Consider the following 14841-nt stretch of genomic DNA (forward strand, 5'->3'; position numbering starts at 1 on the left):
CACAAGGAGATGATGTTTTAACCTTGACCCTAAATACATCATTATTTTGTTATAAACTTTAATAATACCTTTAGAGAGTAACATTTTTAGTTTCTTTCATTATGGGCAACGTTCATAATTACTTTTGCCACCCTTTATAAACATTCTAATTAAAACATCCTACAAAGACTGATATTTCTGAGAAAAAGCACACATTTGCCTATAAACACTCATGCTCTACCTAATTTCTGTGTGTGTCTGTCAAAGACACCCTTCTTTCCCAGATAAGACAGTAGTATATTGTTAACATTTTTGTTCAACGTGTGTCCATTGTCTACTGACGACATTGGTGTAGCATGTGCCTTCTTCACTGAAATTCAGGACCTCAATATTTGCATGGACTGAAGTCCCTTTAGAACCGCCATTTGCTGAAAGGAACTGCTTGGCTCACTCCTGTTCCCCCTCTTGTTTTTTTTTTTTTTTTCCCTCTCTGCTTTTCTGCTCTTTGCTTATATTTGTCTTTGTTTCTTTAAGACTTCCCATGAGGCAAACGTCTACTGCAGCTCTGTACCAACTGGAGACCAGTCTTTATCCTATATGCACTATCTCCCCAGAAGAAAATCTAGAGACTGCTCTTTGGAACATATAACCAAGGAGAGAATTGGCCAGCCTGAGGTGTGTATATTGAATTATTGGCTTGTTTTATACAGCTGTGTGGATGATGAGCATTACTCATTAGTTGTGTATTTTCGTTAGAAATATTAATTAGAAAGTCTGAGTATGGACTGGCAGATGTCATAATCCCCATGCTCAGCAGATTTATAGGAAGGAATCTTCCTTGGGGACTTGACAGGCAAACCCATAGATCTCAACTTCCTTTGCTCCAAATTTCCCACAAGGAAATTTGCAGTCCTGTTAACTCAATCTGGATTCAGCTTTCATCTTTTGTTTTACTCTAAGCACTAAGCTTGTCAATCTGACAAGTCTTTAAAATGTATTGTTCAAAATTTTTATTCAAGATGAAATGTTTTTGTGTTCATTGTGCAAGACAGTGATAGGTGTTCAAGAGCCTGTGCATGTATTCTCAGAAGGGTTGTTTTCTTCTTTCCTAAGGAACAGATCTGGGACCCCATAAACTAATGAAAGTACCATCTTGTCTCATCCTAGACCAGCCCTGCAAGTACAATCTGTGACACCTACCCCAGTGATTTCTGCTTCTTCCTTAGGCTTTTACTGGTCTTGTTTCAGAGCTCTGCTCACATTTCTGCCCTTTTTTTGTGTTAGGAAATTGTTCAAAGGCCAAGAGAAGATGCTTTTCTCCTCGCTTTGGTCAGAAAAGAACTCAAGTCATACCCATTGAGCTCCAGTCTGTGGGACAAACTTCTGAAAGAGTTGAAGACTCTGGATCCCATCTCGTCAGGGTTTCTCCTCCAGTCACAGCTGAGCCGCCTCTTCCTAAGGCTTGAAGTCCCTCTACAGTTACCAACAGTCAAGCTACTCTGCCAAAGATTTTCTAGAAGGGATTCTTCTGAAATGGTATGGCTATCATGTGATCTGAGTAGTTTTTTTTTTTTTTTATGTCTCTGCCTTTAACCCAACAGGGTAATAAAATAAGAAGCCAGTTTCATCTTTGAACATAGTCCTTTTTATTATTTATTATGTATACAATATTCTGTGTGTATGCCTGAAGGCCAGAAGAGGGCGCCAGACCTCCTTACAGATGGTTGTGAGCCACCATGTGGTTGCTGGGAATTGAACTCAGGACCTTTGGAAGAGCAGGCAATGCTCTTAACCACTGAGCCATCTCTCCAGCCCCCTGAACATAGTCTTTTATATGGACTTTTAAACTTATTCATATTCATGAATGGGAGTCTTCATCAGAAAACACCAGAATAGGAAATGAAGTTAGAGATCTCAGTTATGTTCAATTTCTCTTTAAAGAGTTCTTGTTTCAACTTTCACCATCTGTTCTAAAAGCCTGTACTGATTCAAGATGGTGGGTCCAATGGTGAGCTGACTTGGTCTGCAAGCCTCAAGGTAAAAGCAGAAGGCTTGACTAAGACTTCTCTTGTATCGTAACAGTCTCTTAGAGGTCAGAAGTGAAATACAATTTGAAATATAATTTATCACTGCCATTTTGGAAACTGGAGTCCAAGGAATAAATGGCAGACATGGAGTTGAGACATGAATTCACCACAGTGGCTTTGGATATGGCCTATATTTGGGCACTGAGCACAAACTCATTTGTGTATGATTGTAATATGGTTGAAATATAGATATTGTAAAATATCTTGAAATGGAAATGATAGCAATGAGAAAACCTTGAGTAAGTATCATTGACCACAGGGACCTCAAAAAGGAAGCTCAGGGTGCTGACCCAAATCCCAGCAGCTGCAACTCTGTGACACGTGACTGTTCTACTCAATGTCCTTGGTACCTCAGTGATTTTGTCTAAAAAATCAGGTCTCACTGGTATCATATCATGATTTAATATATGACAAATGAAAAGCACTGATGTTTTATCTAGGGCTTAGATGCTGAAATAAATTTCTTTCCTCTCAGCTGTTGTAATTGAACTTTTTCTATCCTTATGAGAATTATTTAACTGTATGCTGATAATACATGACACAAACCACATGGAACTTGAGTTTAATACAACTTTATGGCTTAAGACCTACCTCATATGAGACTTTCTCCAACTCTCTCCATAACTGTTCCTCTTTTCTCTGGAGGTTCTAATATTCACAGTTTCTGGGTGGTCTCTGTCTTAGGAGTGGAAAACAGTGACCATCCTTCAATCCCTTACTATATTGGAAAGCAATCTTGACTTTTTATCACCTAGCTCAATAAATTATTGTCCCTAGAATATACAAATGCATGTAAACTTATAAGCACATATTATATACAATAACCGTTCTTGCAATGTGCGCGGGGGAAAGAGGCTAAACACTTACTCAGCAATAACAACCCCAAGTCCTCAGTGGTTTAAAACAACAAAGGTCATTGGTTGATTTTTTTAAACATGGTCTAATGCAACCCAGGCTGGCATCTGAAGGCACCCATGTAGCTGAAAATGCCCTTGAGTTTATGATCCTCCTACCCCCACCTTATAAGAGCTATGATTATAGGCATTTGCCACCATACCCAGTTTTATTTGATGCAGGAAATATGTTTCATTAGGCACTGTATCAATGGGGGTACATTGCCAAGTCCTGGTAGTTGTTAGTTTTTAAATGCACATTACAATAGTAGACACTAATACTGTTTGAGCTGCTGGACCCACCCTGATGAAACAGTTACTTAAGAATACTTTTTCTTGTGATCCCAAAGGGCAAAAGTGAGACTTCCAAGGATCTCATGCTAGAAGCTTAATTATTAAACTGGGAACCAAATTCAAGTCTTCTGTATGAGTAACAAGTCCTATTAGTCACTGAGTCATCTCTTCAACCCCTTATTTATTTTTTAAATTAAAATATAGTTACATCACTTCTTTCTATTACCACTCCCCTCCATTCTCCACTCAAACTGATTGCCTCTTTTTCTTTTATTATGATTATTATTGCATATATAAATATGCATAAATACAACTTCTGAACCAGGTTTTGTTGCTTGTGTCTATATGGTTAATTTCAGAGCTGACCACTTTGCATTGGATAACCAATTAGACATCTCATTGCTAGGAGAGGGTAATTCTTCCTCTCTTAACAGTCACTAACAGCCTGTAGCTCTTTGTCTAGCAGTGGGATCCTGTGAGATTCCCCTATTCTATGTTAACATGTCTATTGGTATTGTCATTGATCAGGTATTATTTAAGCACCCATATTATTTAATACTCATGAATGAAATTTTCCTGTCATTTCTAGGAGACAACAATCTCACAGCAGACTTCATAATTCTATCACTCTTAAAATCTTTCTGCCCTCTCTTCAGTGATGTTCCCTGAGCCTTATATGAGTTGTGTTGTAGATATACCCATGGGGACTGGCATCTCCATTATCAATTAATCTCTGCATTATGGTATAGCAGTTTCTTCTGATGCTCTCCATTTATTGCCAAGAGAATTTTCTTTGATATGGAAGGGAAGCTAAATTTATCTGTGGCTATAGGTTATGGTTTATAATACATTTAGGAATTATTCTGGCCTATTAACTGATAGCTCTACAGCTCTAAGATCCATAACCTCACTAGTCTTGAGTACCTAGATTTCTAGTACTAGACATGATTTCCTTTCTGTTCAGTAGACCTTAAATCCAATTAAACAGCTGTTAGTTACCATCAAGATATGGATGTTACCATTGCACCATGTTGAATAACTTGCCATTCTGGTCACTGCAGATATGATACATATACATTTTAGCTGCATAGGAATATTGATTGCTTCCTTCCCTTGATGACTTTCTTGGAGCTTTCTTATACTGTAAAAGCTAGACTGCAGGAAGGAAGATTTTCATTCAGATCCAGCATGTATTTTCCAAGTCCTATGTTTGCAGCATGCAGTCTTTGGGAATAGGGACTTATTTTAAACCTGTGAGAAGCACCTAAAGGCAAGAGCAATAGACTATATTGTTCAGGGAGTCACATGGATTATCTAGACCAACAAACCCAAACTGAAGTTTTGCATGCCTGATTCTGTGATTTTTGCTTTTGACTGTCTTCGGCTCTTGTGAAAACACTGTCAGACCAAGTGGCATAACTTCACTTAAGGTGTGTAACACATGTATATTTTCATGTATTAGTTATAATTTTAGATAAATATAAAACAATACCATTCCTTAAGCTTTGTCAAGCTTCCTTATTTGTAAATGCTATTTATTTATATGTTTATATGTTACTTATATAGAATTTCTATATTATTTATAAAGAACTAATTCTAGAGCTGGGAAGATGGCTCAGGAGGCAAAGCACTTGCCACATAAGAAAGGAAGTCCTGAAAAATGAGAGTTCAGAAATCTAGCACCCACATTCATGCTATAGAGGAGTGGTATCCCGCCTCTCATCCTAGCCCATGGGAGAGGAGGACAGGATTCCTGGAGCAAACCAGTTAGGTAGACTAACCAAATCAGCAAGCTCTGGGTTCAAGTGAGAGAATCTGCCTCAATACATAAGGCAAAGAATGATGAAGGGAGACACCCAACATCACCCTCAGCCTTCCACAAGTAGACACACGTGCCCACATATATAAACATGTATATATATGTGGACACCACAACATTCATATACACAACCAAAAAATTCAGTCTCAAAGGAATATTTATTACTGCAGAATGTAAAGCATCTTCAACATTTTTAGATGTTATTTGATTGAAATTGAAAACATTTTGATATTTATAGTCACCGGTGCTAAGAACACCTCATCACAAAAAAAAAAAAAAAAAAAAATATGGGCTTCAAAATTGCAGAAGCCTGTTTCAAGCTACTTCTGAAGTTGAAAATCCTATCCTAATCCCAAGCCAAACTTTATTGAATCCATTTTCATGAAACTCAAGTTAGGAACTCAAACATCAGCTCTGAAAACCAAACATTCTGACAAAATATAATACAAAAAATTCTAATTTGATATATTCTGAGGAATGACTGTATAAAAATATCAAAAGTCTCTGCTTTTTGTAATTAAGTCCACTATTTCTGTATGAGCAGAAAACTCTACATACAGTCAGAACCCTGCAGTTCCAAGTGCACAGGAGTCTAGAGTACAAGGCCAAGGTTGCATGATATGATGCAAATACAGTGTATGTGCATATGTTGTGTGCTCTGACCAAGGCCACAGTAAAGTAAACATGTATGAGAGTGGCCAAAAACGCCTTGAAGTTAGGTTTTGAGTGAATACGCAGTTATTTCACATTCAAAAACTTATAGTGTGTTCTAAGGTTGCTGCCAAGGATTTTAGAAGTTGGGTTATACCCAATCACCAGGTAACAATGAGGAGGCACTGTTTTGTTGTCCAGATAAGACCATCTAACCAAGCCACTAATAATTATGGGCCTGAATTCTTCACATAGGATTTTTAAAAATATCAATAGTAAACATTTTCCAAGTACCTTGGCTCCCTTTCCCTTAAATGCAAATTATGTAAATATGTTCTATCTAATATTTGATTTTCAGGTGAATTACGGAGAGCTACTTCAGTTTTTAAAAGGGGCAAGTTCAGACCATTTGCAGAAAAATGGAACTGCTGTATACCCTAACCCAAGGAAAACTCCAAATCAAAGCGACAACAGACAAAGGTATTCTCTTCCTTTGTGTGGGCATATTGTTCCTCCATATCTCAGGCCATACCGCTATAGTAGATTGAAGTGCTGTTGCTAGTTAGTTTTGAAAGTTCAAAGTTTAAGATGAAAGATGCTTAGGTTTTGGTTTTCAGATGTCACTTCCTTTCTTGACTTGCACAGTAGGAAAAAGTAGAAAGAAACCCTGTAACCTCTCCTATAACAGCATTAATCCATTTCCTGAGGGTTCCAACCTCATGACCAAAGGCTTAGAGTTTGAATTTGTGAACCTAACATTTAATCCATTGCCCTAGACTTCTACATGGAGCTTTAAGGATAGGAGAGGCATATTTACTTTAGTAACCCAGTTTACAAATGTTTGACTTGTGTATTCAGTCTCTCTTCTTCTTCTTCTTCTTCTTCTTCTTCTTCTTCTTCTTCTTCTTCTTCTTCTTCTTCTTCTTCTTCTTCTTCTTCTTCTTCTTCTCCTCCTCCTCCTTCTCCTCCTCCTTTCTCCATCCCTCCCCATATCTCCTCACTCTCATTTCTCTCCATCTCAGCATAGAAAGTAATTTAACTTAACTTTATTTACTTCTTAATATAAAAATATCTGCCTGTTTGTTTATGTTTGAAAAAGAAAAAAAATCTCATTACAAAACGAGAAAGACTCATGTAGGGTGTAGAACTCACCTATAAAGCATAAGGTTAGAAGTAGTTTTATTAGCGAAGTCCTAGATTATCGGTATTGGCAAAAGTTTTGAAATATAAAAATCAGTTATGTTTCTGTTTAGTTACAAGCAAAAGAAATGACAGAACTTTTTTAAATCAAAGTGTGTGTGAGAGATATATTAGACATGAAGCAGAATGAAGTGTGAAATGTTTGTATTTCCCAAGAACGGGGAGGGCATTCAGTTGTCAGGAACATTGGCTTCTTTGCCAAAAACCTGGGCTTAACTTCTTTACTACAGAATAACTATGTGACCGTAGAATTCGCCACCTCTGCTGGGCTTTCAGTGTCCAGTGGAAAACAGAGACTCAAATAAACTTCCTTTCATTGATTTTTAACTGGTAATAAAGCCAAGATCAGTAAATATCATAAGTTTTCCCTTTTCTGAATATCATTTACCTTAAATTTAAAAGTGTTTGTATGTGTGCTTGTGTGTGTGTGCATGAGTGTGTTCATGAGTGTGTGCATGTACATATTTATTCTTGTGTGAATATCGGCCATAAAACTAAAAGAACACCATGAAAGAGGAGAGAGAGAGAGCTAAAGGGGCAGGAAAAAAAAGAACAATGGAATTCATGTACCTGAAGGCAGATTTCAGGCGGGGGGGGCACTGTTGGTGAATCAAGGGAACCAGTCAAAGGTATGCAGAGAATCATGGGACATGAGTAACAGGATAGCTGAGAACAAAGTATAATGAGATATTTTGCAAAACTGTCACAATGAAAAGTTTTGTATTCCATTCTACCACAGAAAGTTAATTAAAAAAAAAAAGTAACAGAGGCAGAAGGATAACTCTGAATTCCACATCAGACTTTTCTACACAGTAAGTTGAAGACAGGCAGAGGTATGAAGTGAAATTCTGTTATAAAACAACTAAAAGTAAAATAACCTAAAATAAATGGATAAGCACAAAGTTCTTTAGAACACGGTGGTTTTTATTATTTCTCCTTTCAGATAGAAATAAGGCTACTTCTTAATTAGAAGCTGTAGCTCTGGGGATGAATGTCCCTGGACCAGGCAGTGGAGTTGCTTCTGTTCTCAATATTTTGGCAAGTCCCACTGCAGTTGTCACATGTACCAGGAAAATTACGGTCTACCCTTTGGGTTCATAGTCTCATTAATAAAATAATGTAGGAAGGAACTCAGAAGAAAGCTCAAAGACAATTTTATTAGAAATAAAACCCCAAGGGAGACAAGATGTACATCCTGGCAGCTGCCCCACCAGACAACAGAGATGAAGAAGAGGAGGAGAAGATTCATGACACGGTGACACCTGAACTGAGCCAGCAAAGAAGTCAGACATATGACAGGCAGACACATAGCTGGGAAGAGCTTTTGGATAAAAGGGTTATGAAAATCATACTTAGGAAAGAAATAGAAAGAAGAAAGCCAAGTTATGCCTTCCCGAAAAACTCAGAATTGTGGAAAAACTTACGGAAGCGAATATGACTTTGTCTCAGTAACTGACTGCACAGGGAATGAAAGAGCACGTCGTCTCATTAAGGGGATTTTTTTCCCATCTCTTTAGCATGGCTTATTGTGACCTTGACTTTCTTAGAGGTGGTCCCTTGGCCAGGTGATTGGCCTGCCCAAGTGGATTAACTCTGAAGGGAGAAGACATGGTGTGTCTCTATCCACAGGTAGATCCCACTCTTTGCTACAATAAGACCCTCCTATATTTCACCCCTTCAGCATGATTCATAAATTTTGCAAAGTTTCATTGCCAAGTACACTCCGTTGAAAATAGTAAATCCCCAAATTGAACAGTCCTATTCTTTTTCTTATGTGATCATAATGTTCAGAAAATTATATTAGTACATGGATACTCCAGCTAAGGGTGGCTCAGGAAACAGCTATGTTACTAGGAGCCATGAGCCATATAAAATTAAATAAGCAACAACCAGGCTTCATGGACTATAGACTGTGAAATCATGGTCCTGGGAGTTTACTGACCCTCCATTTAGTGCCCGGCTACTGGTACCATTCATCTGTTATTTAAAGAAGCCATAGCCAGATATGACTGTCTTAATAATTATAGATTTGCATGTAAGTCTATAAGTAAATGTTATTCCCAAAACACTAGGTCTTCCCAACACAAAGAGGAAGGTTAGAATCCTTGCAATACATCTTCCCACTAGAGGGTTTCCTGCGTAAATCACCCATTACAATAAGGCAGCATCTGTTTGGCTTTGCTTGTGGCAATCAGTAGTTTGGGCAGCTATTAGTAATTAACTGAATTTAAAAGCAGAATGACTAAGTAGGTTAAGAATATCATTTACTATTTGTTGCCATTTTCCTCTCAAATGAGAAAAGAGAGCTCGAAAAAAATTAGGTGCCTAGGTCTATGTAGCAGCCCAGTTGGTTTGTTCCCCCATGAGAAGAAATTGTAGAGCCCATTTCTGTGAAAAAAGAAATGTATCCATCTATGAAAACTGCACATGAAGCCCATGTCCACGTTACTAACATTTATGTGGATCCCAGGGAAAAGCTGAACCAAGAAACACAACATGAAAACACAGACTTTTAGCAAGCCAACTTTTTTACAGTCTTTGCTTTGCCTTTCTAAGCAGCACACCCCCTCAACGTTCTGGCTTACTGGCTGAAGTGAACAAGAGCTTGCTGGAGATTTTGAAGATGGCCCTAAGAACATGCCAAGGCAGAGTCAACGTAGACAACCTCAATCTGAGCCTTCGCAAAGAAGATCGGTCATTCTCTGGCTGCCTTCCCCTGTCCAAGGTAACCAAAATTAGCTTTTAGATTTGGCAAGCGTCAACAGAAGTACTACATAACATTGAGTTTATATTAACAATAAGGTACAGCTATGATTTGTATTCTCCCTGTGAATTACATCACACCACTGTTTCGTTGTGTGTGTGCTTGAGAAGAGAAAAACAGAGACAAGATTTTGAAATGTGCAGAATTGGTCCAGCAATTACTTAAATTGTGTATATTTAATGTTAATGATAGAAAATATGATAATATCCAAATAATACTTCACAATGGAAACAAGTACTTTTCAAGGCCAAACTCATTTCTCACATCCTCTCGCAGCTTCTACGGGAGCCAGCATGTGGCATCTCATGCCTTGGGAGCACCATATTTTAGGGTTGATGTAATTTATGGTGCACAGAGCTCAGCATGCTGATTTGAGACAGTAATTACCAGTGCAGATGTGTTTCATGGAAGAGGACCCAGAACTGTATTAATTCATGAATCTTCCGTAGCCAAATAAACTGATCTCTCAAAGCTACATCGGATAGAGGTGGAATGATGATTGCCGCTATTACTATAACTGCACTGATAATACCTCGGCTTCACACTGTTTAATACTTACTAGGTGCTAATCACTGTGCTAAGTGCTTAACTGACATGATCTCATGTAACATCAACCAAGTTAACTCCCTACACAATATCATGAAATATATTGAATATCATGAAATGTGTTGTTACTGGTGTTATCACTTCATAAGTGAAATAAATTCTGGATTTTGAAAAAGACAGTTGAACTAATTCCTGGGTCACAAGTAACAAGGGGCAAAGTCAAGATCTGAAGCTTAGAAAAGGTTGGAAACCAGTGAGCAAAGAGAATTTAATAAATAGTTGATATCCAGAAGATTTTACTGACAACAGTATTCAAAAGATAGAAATTGGAGCATTAGGAAAGGTTGAAAATTAGAGGGAGAAAGATTCTATCAAACAAATTGTCACATATCCTTCATTCTGGGCATGCAGGGGTTAAAATTGAGGGAGTCAAAGTGGTTTCTGATATTTACTAAGAAAGCAAAGATACAACACAGTACAGGTGGGTTCTCATTCCCAAACAAAAGCTACCATTCTCTGAGACTGCATTTATGCAGTTGGCATGCAAAGCAAGGTTTATGCTAATGTTGCTATGTGCATATACCTGTGTATATGCATACTGTACATACAAACATGTTTCAGTAGAAAGAGAATAATGCAGGGCAGTCTGAACTTCATGAGTTGTCTGTTTTGTATTCATGAGGAGACTAAGAATAAACTAAGAAGCAACAGTTCTTTATTCGATTGGAAATCACATAATGCCACCGGTGAAGCCTTGTGTTCTCAGACGTTATGCAGAGACTATAACACAAATAACTTAAAAATTAAAACACATTCACTTAATCTATTTTGGTCTCGGATTCTCATCTGGAAAATGTAGGTTCCAAATAACATCTCCGTCGACTTTGTGGAGATTAAATGAGACTAAATACGTGAAAGTATTTGTGTACAACCTCATACACAAGGCCCTAAATAAATTCTATAACACACACACACACACACACACATCAGTTTTCTGAGGTTTTTGTCCTGTGGTCAGATGATACAATATTAAACTTTGGCTATCAACAGTCTTTAAATGTTCTTGTCTATAGCTGGCCCTGAAAGCTTAACTTTGTGGTTCAAATCCAAGGAGATGGGGTGTATTTTCCTTAAAGCTGGTCTGTCTTTCATGAGCCATCTGGCATCTCTTAAGACATCTGGAACTCACTCAAAGACTAATACACTTCTGGGAGGCATGTTAAATAGAATTCGGTTTCCTCAGAATGTGAAGCAAATTAAGGCCCAAGGGATATTTGATACAGGAAGCAACAGGGTGCAGCCACACCACAGCTTCCTTTCTCCCGGACCCTAGGTTGAAAGCAGAATGTAAAGACCATGCTTGTACTAGAAGCATTGAAGTTTTGGAACTGTAAGTCTTAACTTTCTTAAAGTGCAGAAGAGAGAACTTTCTTAAGTCGTCCATGACAGCTATATACTACCCCTTACCAGAAGAACAAACAAAATAAGGATAAAGAGGGAATAAAGTACCCAAAGTCATCTCAGTTCAAAGTGTTTGCAGACCGCTAGTAGCTCCCAAGAAATGGAAACATTGTCGAAAATAATCTACAGATCTTGTGACCCACATCAAATGAATTTTGACCAGTGACAAAAAAAAAAAACACTCTATAAACAAATTTGGTATCAGTCATCTTTCTTCTTCATCTCGCTCTCTGGCACATCTTCGGTAGAATGCTGATTTGACAAGATTGCAAAAACAATGTGAATCCACTTGTATTCCTTTATTAACTGTTCCACTGTCTTGGCTACTCTTCTTGTTGCTGTAAAAAAAAAAAAATACCTAGCAGAATCAAGGAAGGAGGGGCTTATTTTGGCTCACAGTTAGAGGGTACAGACCATCCTGGCAGGTAAGTTAAAGCAATAAGAGCTTGAGGAACCTGGTTACATTGCATCCAAGGTCAAGAAGTAAAGAATCACGATGAATGTTTTTTTGCAGCTCACTTTCCTCCTTTTAGACAGTCAAGGATCCCACTCAGGGAATTGTGCTACCCACAATGAGGAGGTCTTCGCGCCTAATTTAACAGTTATCCAATGAGCTCCATCCCTCAGGTTACTCTAGATCTCATCTTGTTGACAATTGAGATTACCTATCACACCCACCTGTTGGGAACTCTGGACCCATCCCCCAGACCCTGAATTTCCTGTGATTTCACCTCCTGCCTGTGCTTGCAGCTGCTCTGAACAAACAACTTCTTTTGCAGCTGCTCCGAGCACAGGAGTTCCTAATGGCAGGGGAGTGGTTTCTGGTGGGCTTGCAGCTGAGAGTTAGGGCATGGCCATTAGTCAAGGAGACCCTATATAAGCTGCCCTGGATCATAATAAAGAGGAGCATTCTTGGGGCATTCTTATTGTCACCCATGTCTTTCTATGGATGTGTGTGTGTTTCAATCTCCAGCCCCCAGACTGCCTCGCGAACCTTACCGTAGCATGTGGCACAGAGAGCAGGCATTGCGCCATACCTGTCCATTTCCTGAGCAAGGAATACATTCGCCAGGACTGTCCAGACTTGAGCATGTAGTCTCAGTATAACACGTTTGGAGAACTTCTAAAAGTCCCCTTTGAATGTGTACTAGCACGGCAGAGTCCCTAGCCACCTTCTACAATTTCTCGGTCATCCTTTTCATATTTCATTGTTTCTATATTTCTGTCCTAAAACAGTCAAAATTTCAACTACTTCTGAATTGTCCTCTACCTTCAATGCAATATTCATATTTCCGATCAATACCATTTAATTGACTTTCACTGTTGGACACATTAATTACTGTGTGTGCTAGGCACTAATGACAATAATTTGAATTTTCTTGTTCACCAGGAAGTTAAGGAGGCAAATGCCATCAAAATTCTGTGACAAAGTTAGGGGTAGCCATTAACTTGAACACAGAACTAGTCACCTGTGTAGCTTATCTGAAAGTGGTCCAAGAAGATTCTGGTCAGCATGTAGGTTTGACCAAGAACAAAGCAAGAGAAAATAAAATGATGATTTGGATCAAATGAACAGTGTGAATTATTTCCAGAGTACAGACTGGGGGAGACAGTTAAAGGAATGGCTTCCAGTCAACTATGGAATAAAAAGTATGAGCTTATGTATGAAGGGTCTTTCCAAAGAGTTTATATTTTATCCTATAAAATCCTTGTAACCACCAAAGCATTTTAAATGTTCAAATGATATGATTACATTTGAACATTTAGAGGAACATTTTAATATAATTTAGAGAATTTTTCAAACAAGCAAAACTGAAAGGAAAGAGCCTTGCGGGAACCTGTTCCAGTAAAGCAGAAAGCAACCATGATGTTTCAAGTAAGGCACAAACAGGGAGGATGGAGACAGTACAAAAGATAAAGCAGGTTTGGGTGTGTCATTGAATGTGGGCCAAAACTAACTCCAAATTCATCAACTTGTTCAATGATAAAGCTATTCACTAAAATAAGAAACTAACAGGAGTAATATGAAGGAGTAGAGGATGGGCTGATGGACCGAATTTTGACCTTGTTGGTTTACACAGTAAGACTGAAATTATATAATGATTTGAGACTCTTCAAGATGGATGGGACATTGCAGGAGCACTGTAGACCACTCCAGAACATACGGGAGAGTGAGGCTGTAAGCAGACTGAAGAAGGTACTCCTTATGGAGTCTATAGGCAAGAAAAGTCAGTGAAAAAGATTAACATCAAAGGAGATGTGGGAAGCCGGGCGACGGTGGTGCACGCCTTTAATCCCAGCACTCAGGAGGCAGAGGCAGGCGGATCTCTGTGAGTTCGAGACCAGCCTGGTCTACAAGAGCTAATTCCAGGACAGGCTCCAAAGCCACAGAGAAACCCTGTCTAAAAAAAAAAAAAAAAAAAAAAAAAAAAGGAGATATGGGAGCATTAAAGACAGCAGTGCAGGAGAGCTTGTAGGAACAGAGCATGGCCTTCCAGCCCCATGCTGCAAAGAGATCATCTTTAAATAGGACTAAATTTGCTAACTGGAAACCAATAGTAGTTCCTTGTAACTGATAATGATGGTTGAGCCAAGTAAAAATGTAAAACACAAAACATGGGGAAACAGGAGCCTGTAGCAACTATCCAAGCTCTTGAGACATTATTAGCATAAATAGTCCCTTAGTCTGTCACTTGCTAAACAATGTAGTTTATTTACTTACATTGAAATAAATGTCTTTACTTATTTTTCTTCTTTTTGTTGTTGTTGCTGTTGTTTTTCAAGATAGGGTTTCTCTGTGTTAGCAGACTTAGCCATTCTGGAACTGGCTCTTGTAGATCAGGCTGTCCTCGAACTCACAGAGATCTGCCTGCTTCTGCCTCCCGAGAACAGAGATTAAAGGTGTTTGCCTCCACTACCCAGCTAAAAGTATTTACTTCTGATTGAAACCATTTCCTCATTGAGATAAAATTATTAAGCATTTCTTATAAAGAGTCATCAATTTTAATATTTATGCTTTAAAGTTATGTTTTACTGGTAATCCTGCGTAACACTGTCTTAACTAATTTTTCTGGTAGACGTTTTCATTGCTCCTCATGACTGCCCGTCAGTTTTTAGCAGCCATCAATCAGCCTGTGTCTAGGTATG

The 14841-nt window shown here is 38.4% G+C and overlaps 1 protein-coding gene across 5 annotated transcripts in view; it reads left to right on the plus strand.

Annotated features, from left to right (window-relative positions):
• CUNH1orf87 (chromosome unknown C1orf87 homolog) overlaps nt 1-14841 on the plus strand; it is a 99065-nt gene that overhangs the window by 22549 nt on the left and 61675 nt on the right. For 4 of the 5 annotated variants that reach the window (XR_007590768.1, XR_007590769.1, XM_050136424.1 and 1 more), the window contains exons 4-7: nt 514-654; nt 1264-1515; nt 6082-6203; nt 9480-9648. Coding sequence is in view for 3 of the 5 variants with exons in the window: in XM_050136424.1 (XP_049992381.1) it covers nt 514-654; nt 1264-1515; nt 6082-6203; nt 9480-9648 (684 nt within the window). In the remaining 2 variants the exon portion in view is untranslated. The remainder of the gene's footprint in view (nt 1-513; nt 655-1263; nt 1516-6081; nt 6204-9479; nt 9649-14841) is intronic. The other variant, XM_050136425.1, reaches the window with a different exon arrangement.

The sequence above is a fragment of the Alexandromys fortis genome, unplaced genomic scaffold (assembly GCF_014885135.2).
Source record: "Alexandromys fortis isolate MF-2015 unplaced genomic scaffold, M_Fortis_MF-2015_v1.1 scaffold_13, whole genome shotgun sequence".
Classification (NCBI taxonomy): domain Eukaryota; kingdom Metazoa; phylum Chordata; class Mammalia; order Rodentia; family Cricetidae; genus Alexandromys; species Alexandromys fortis.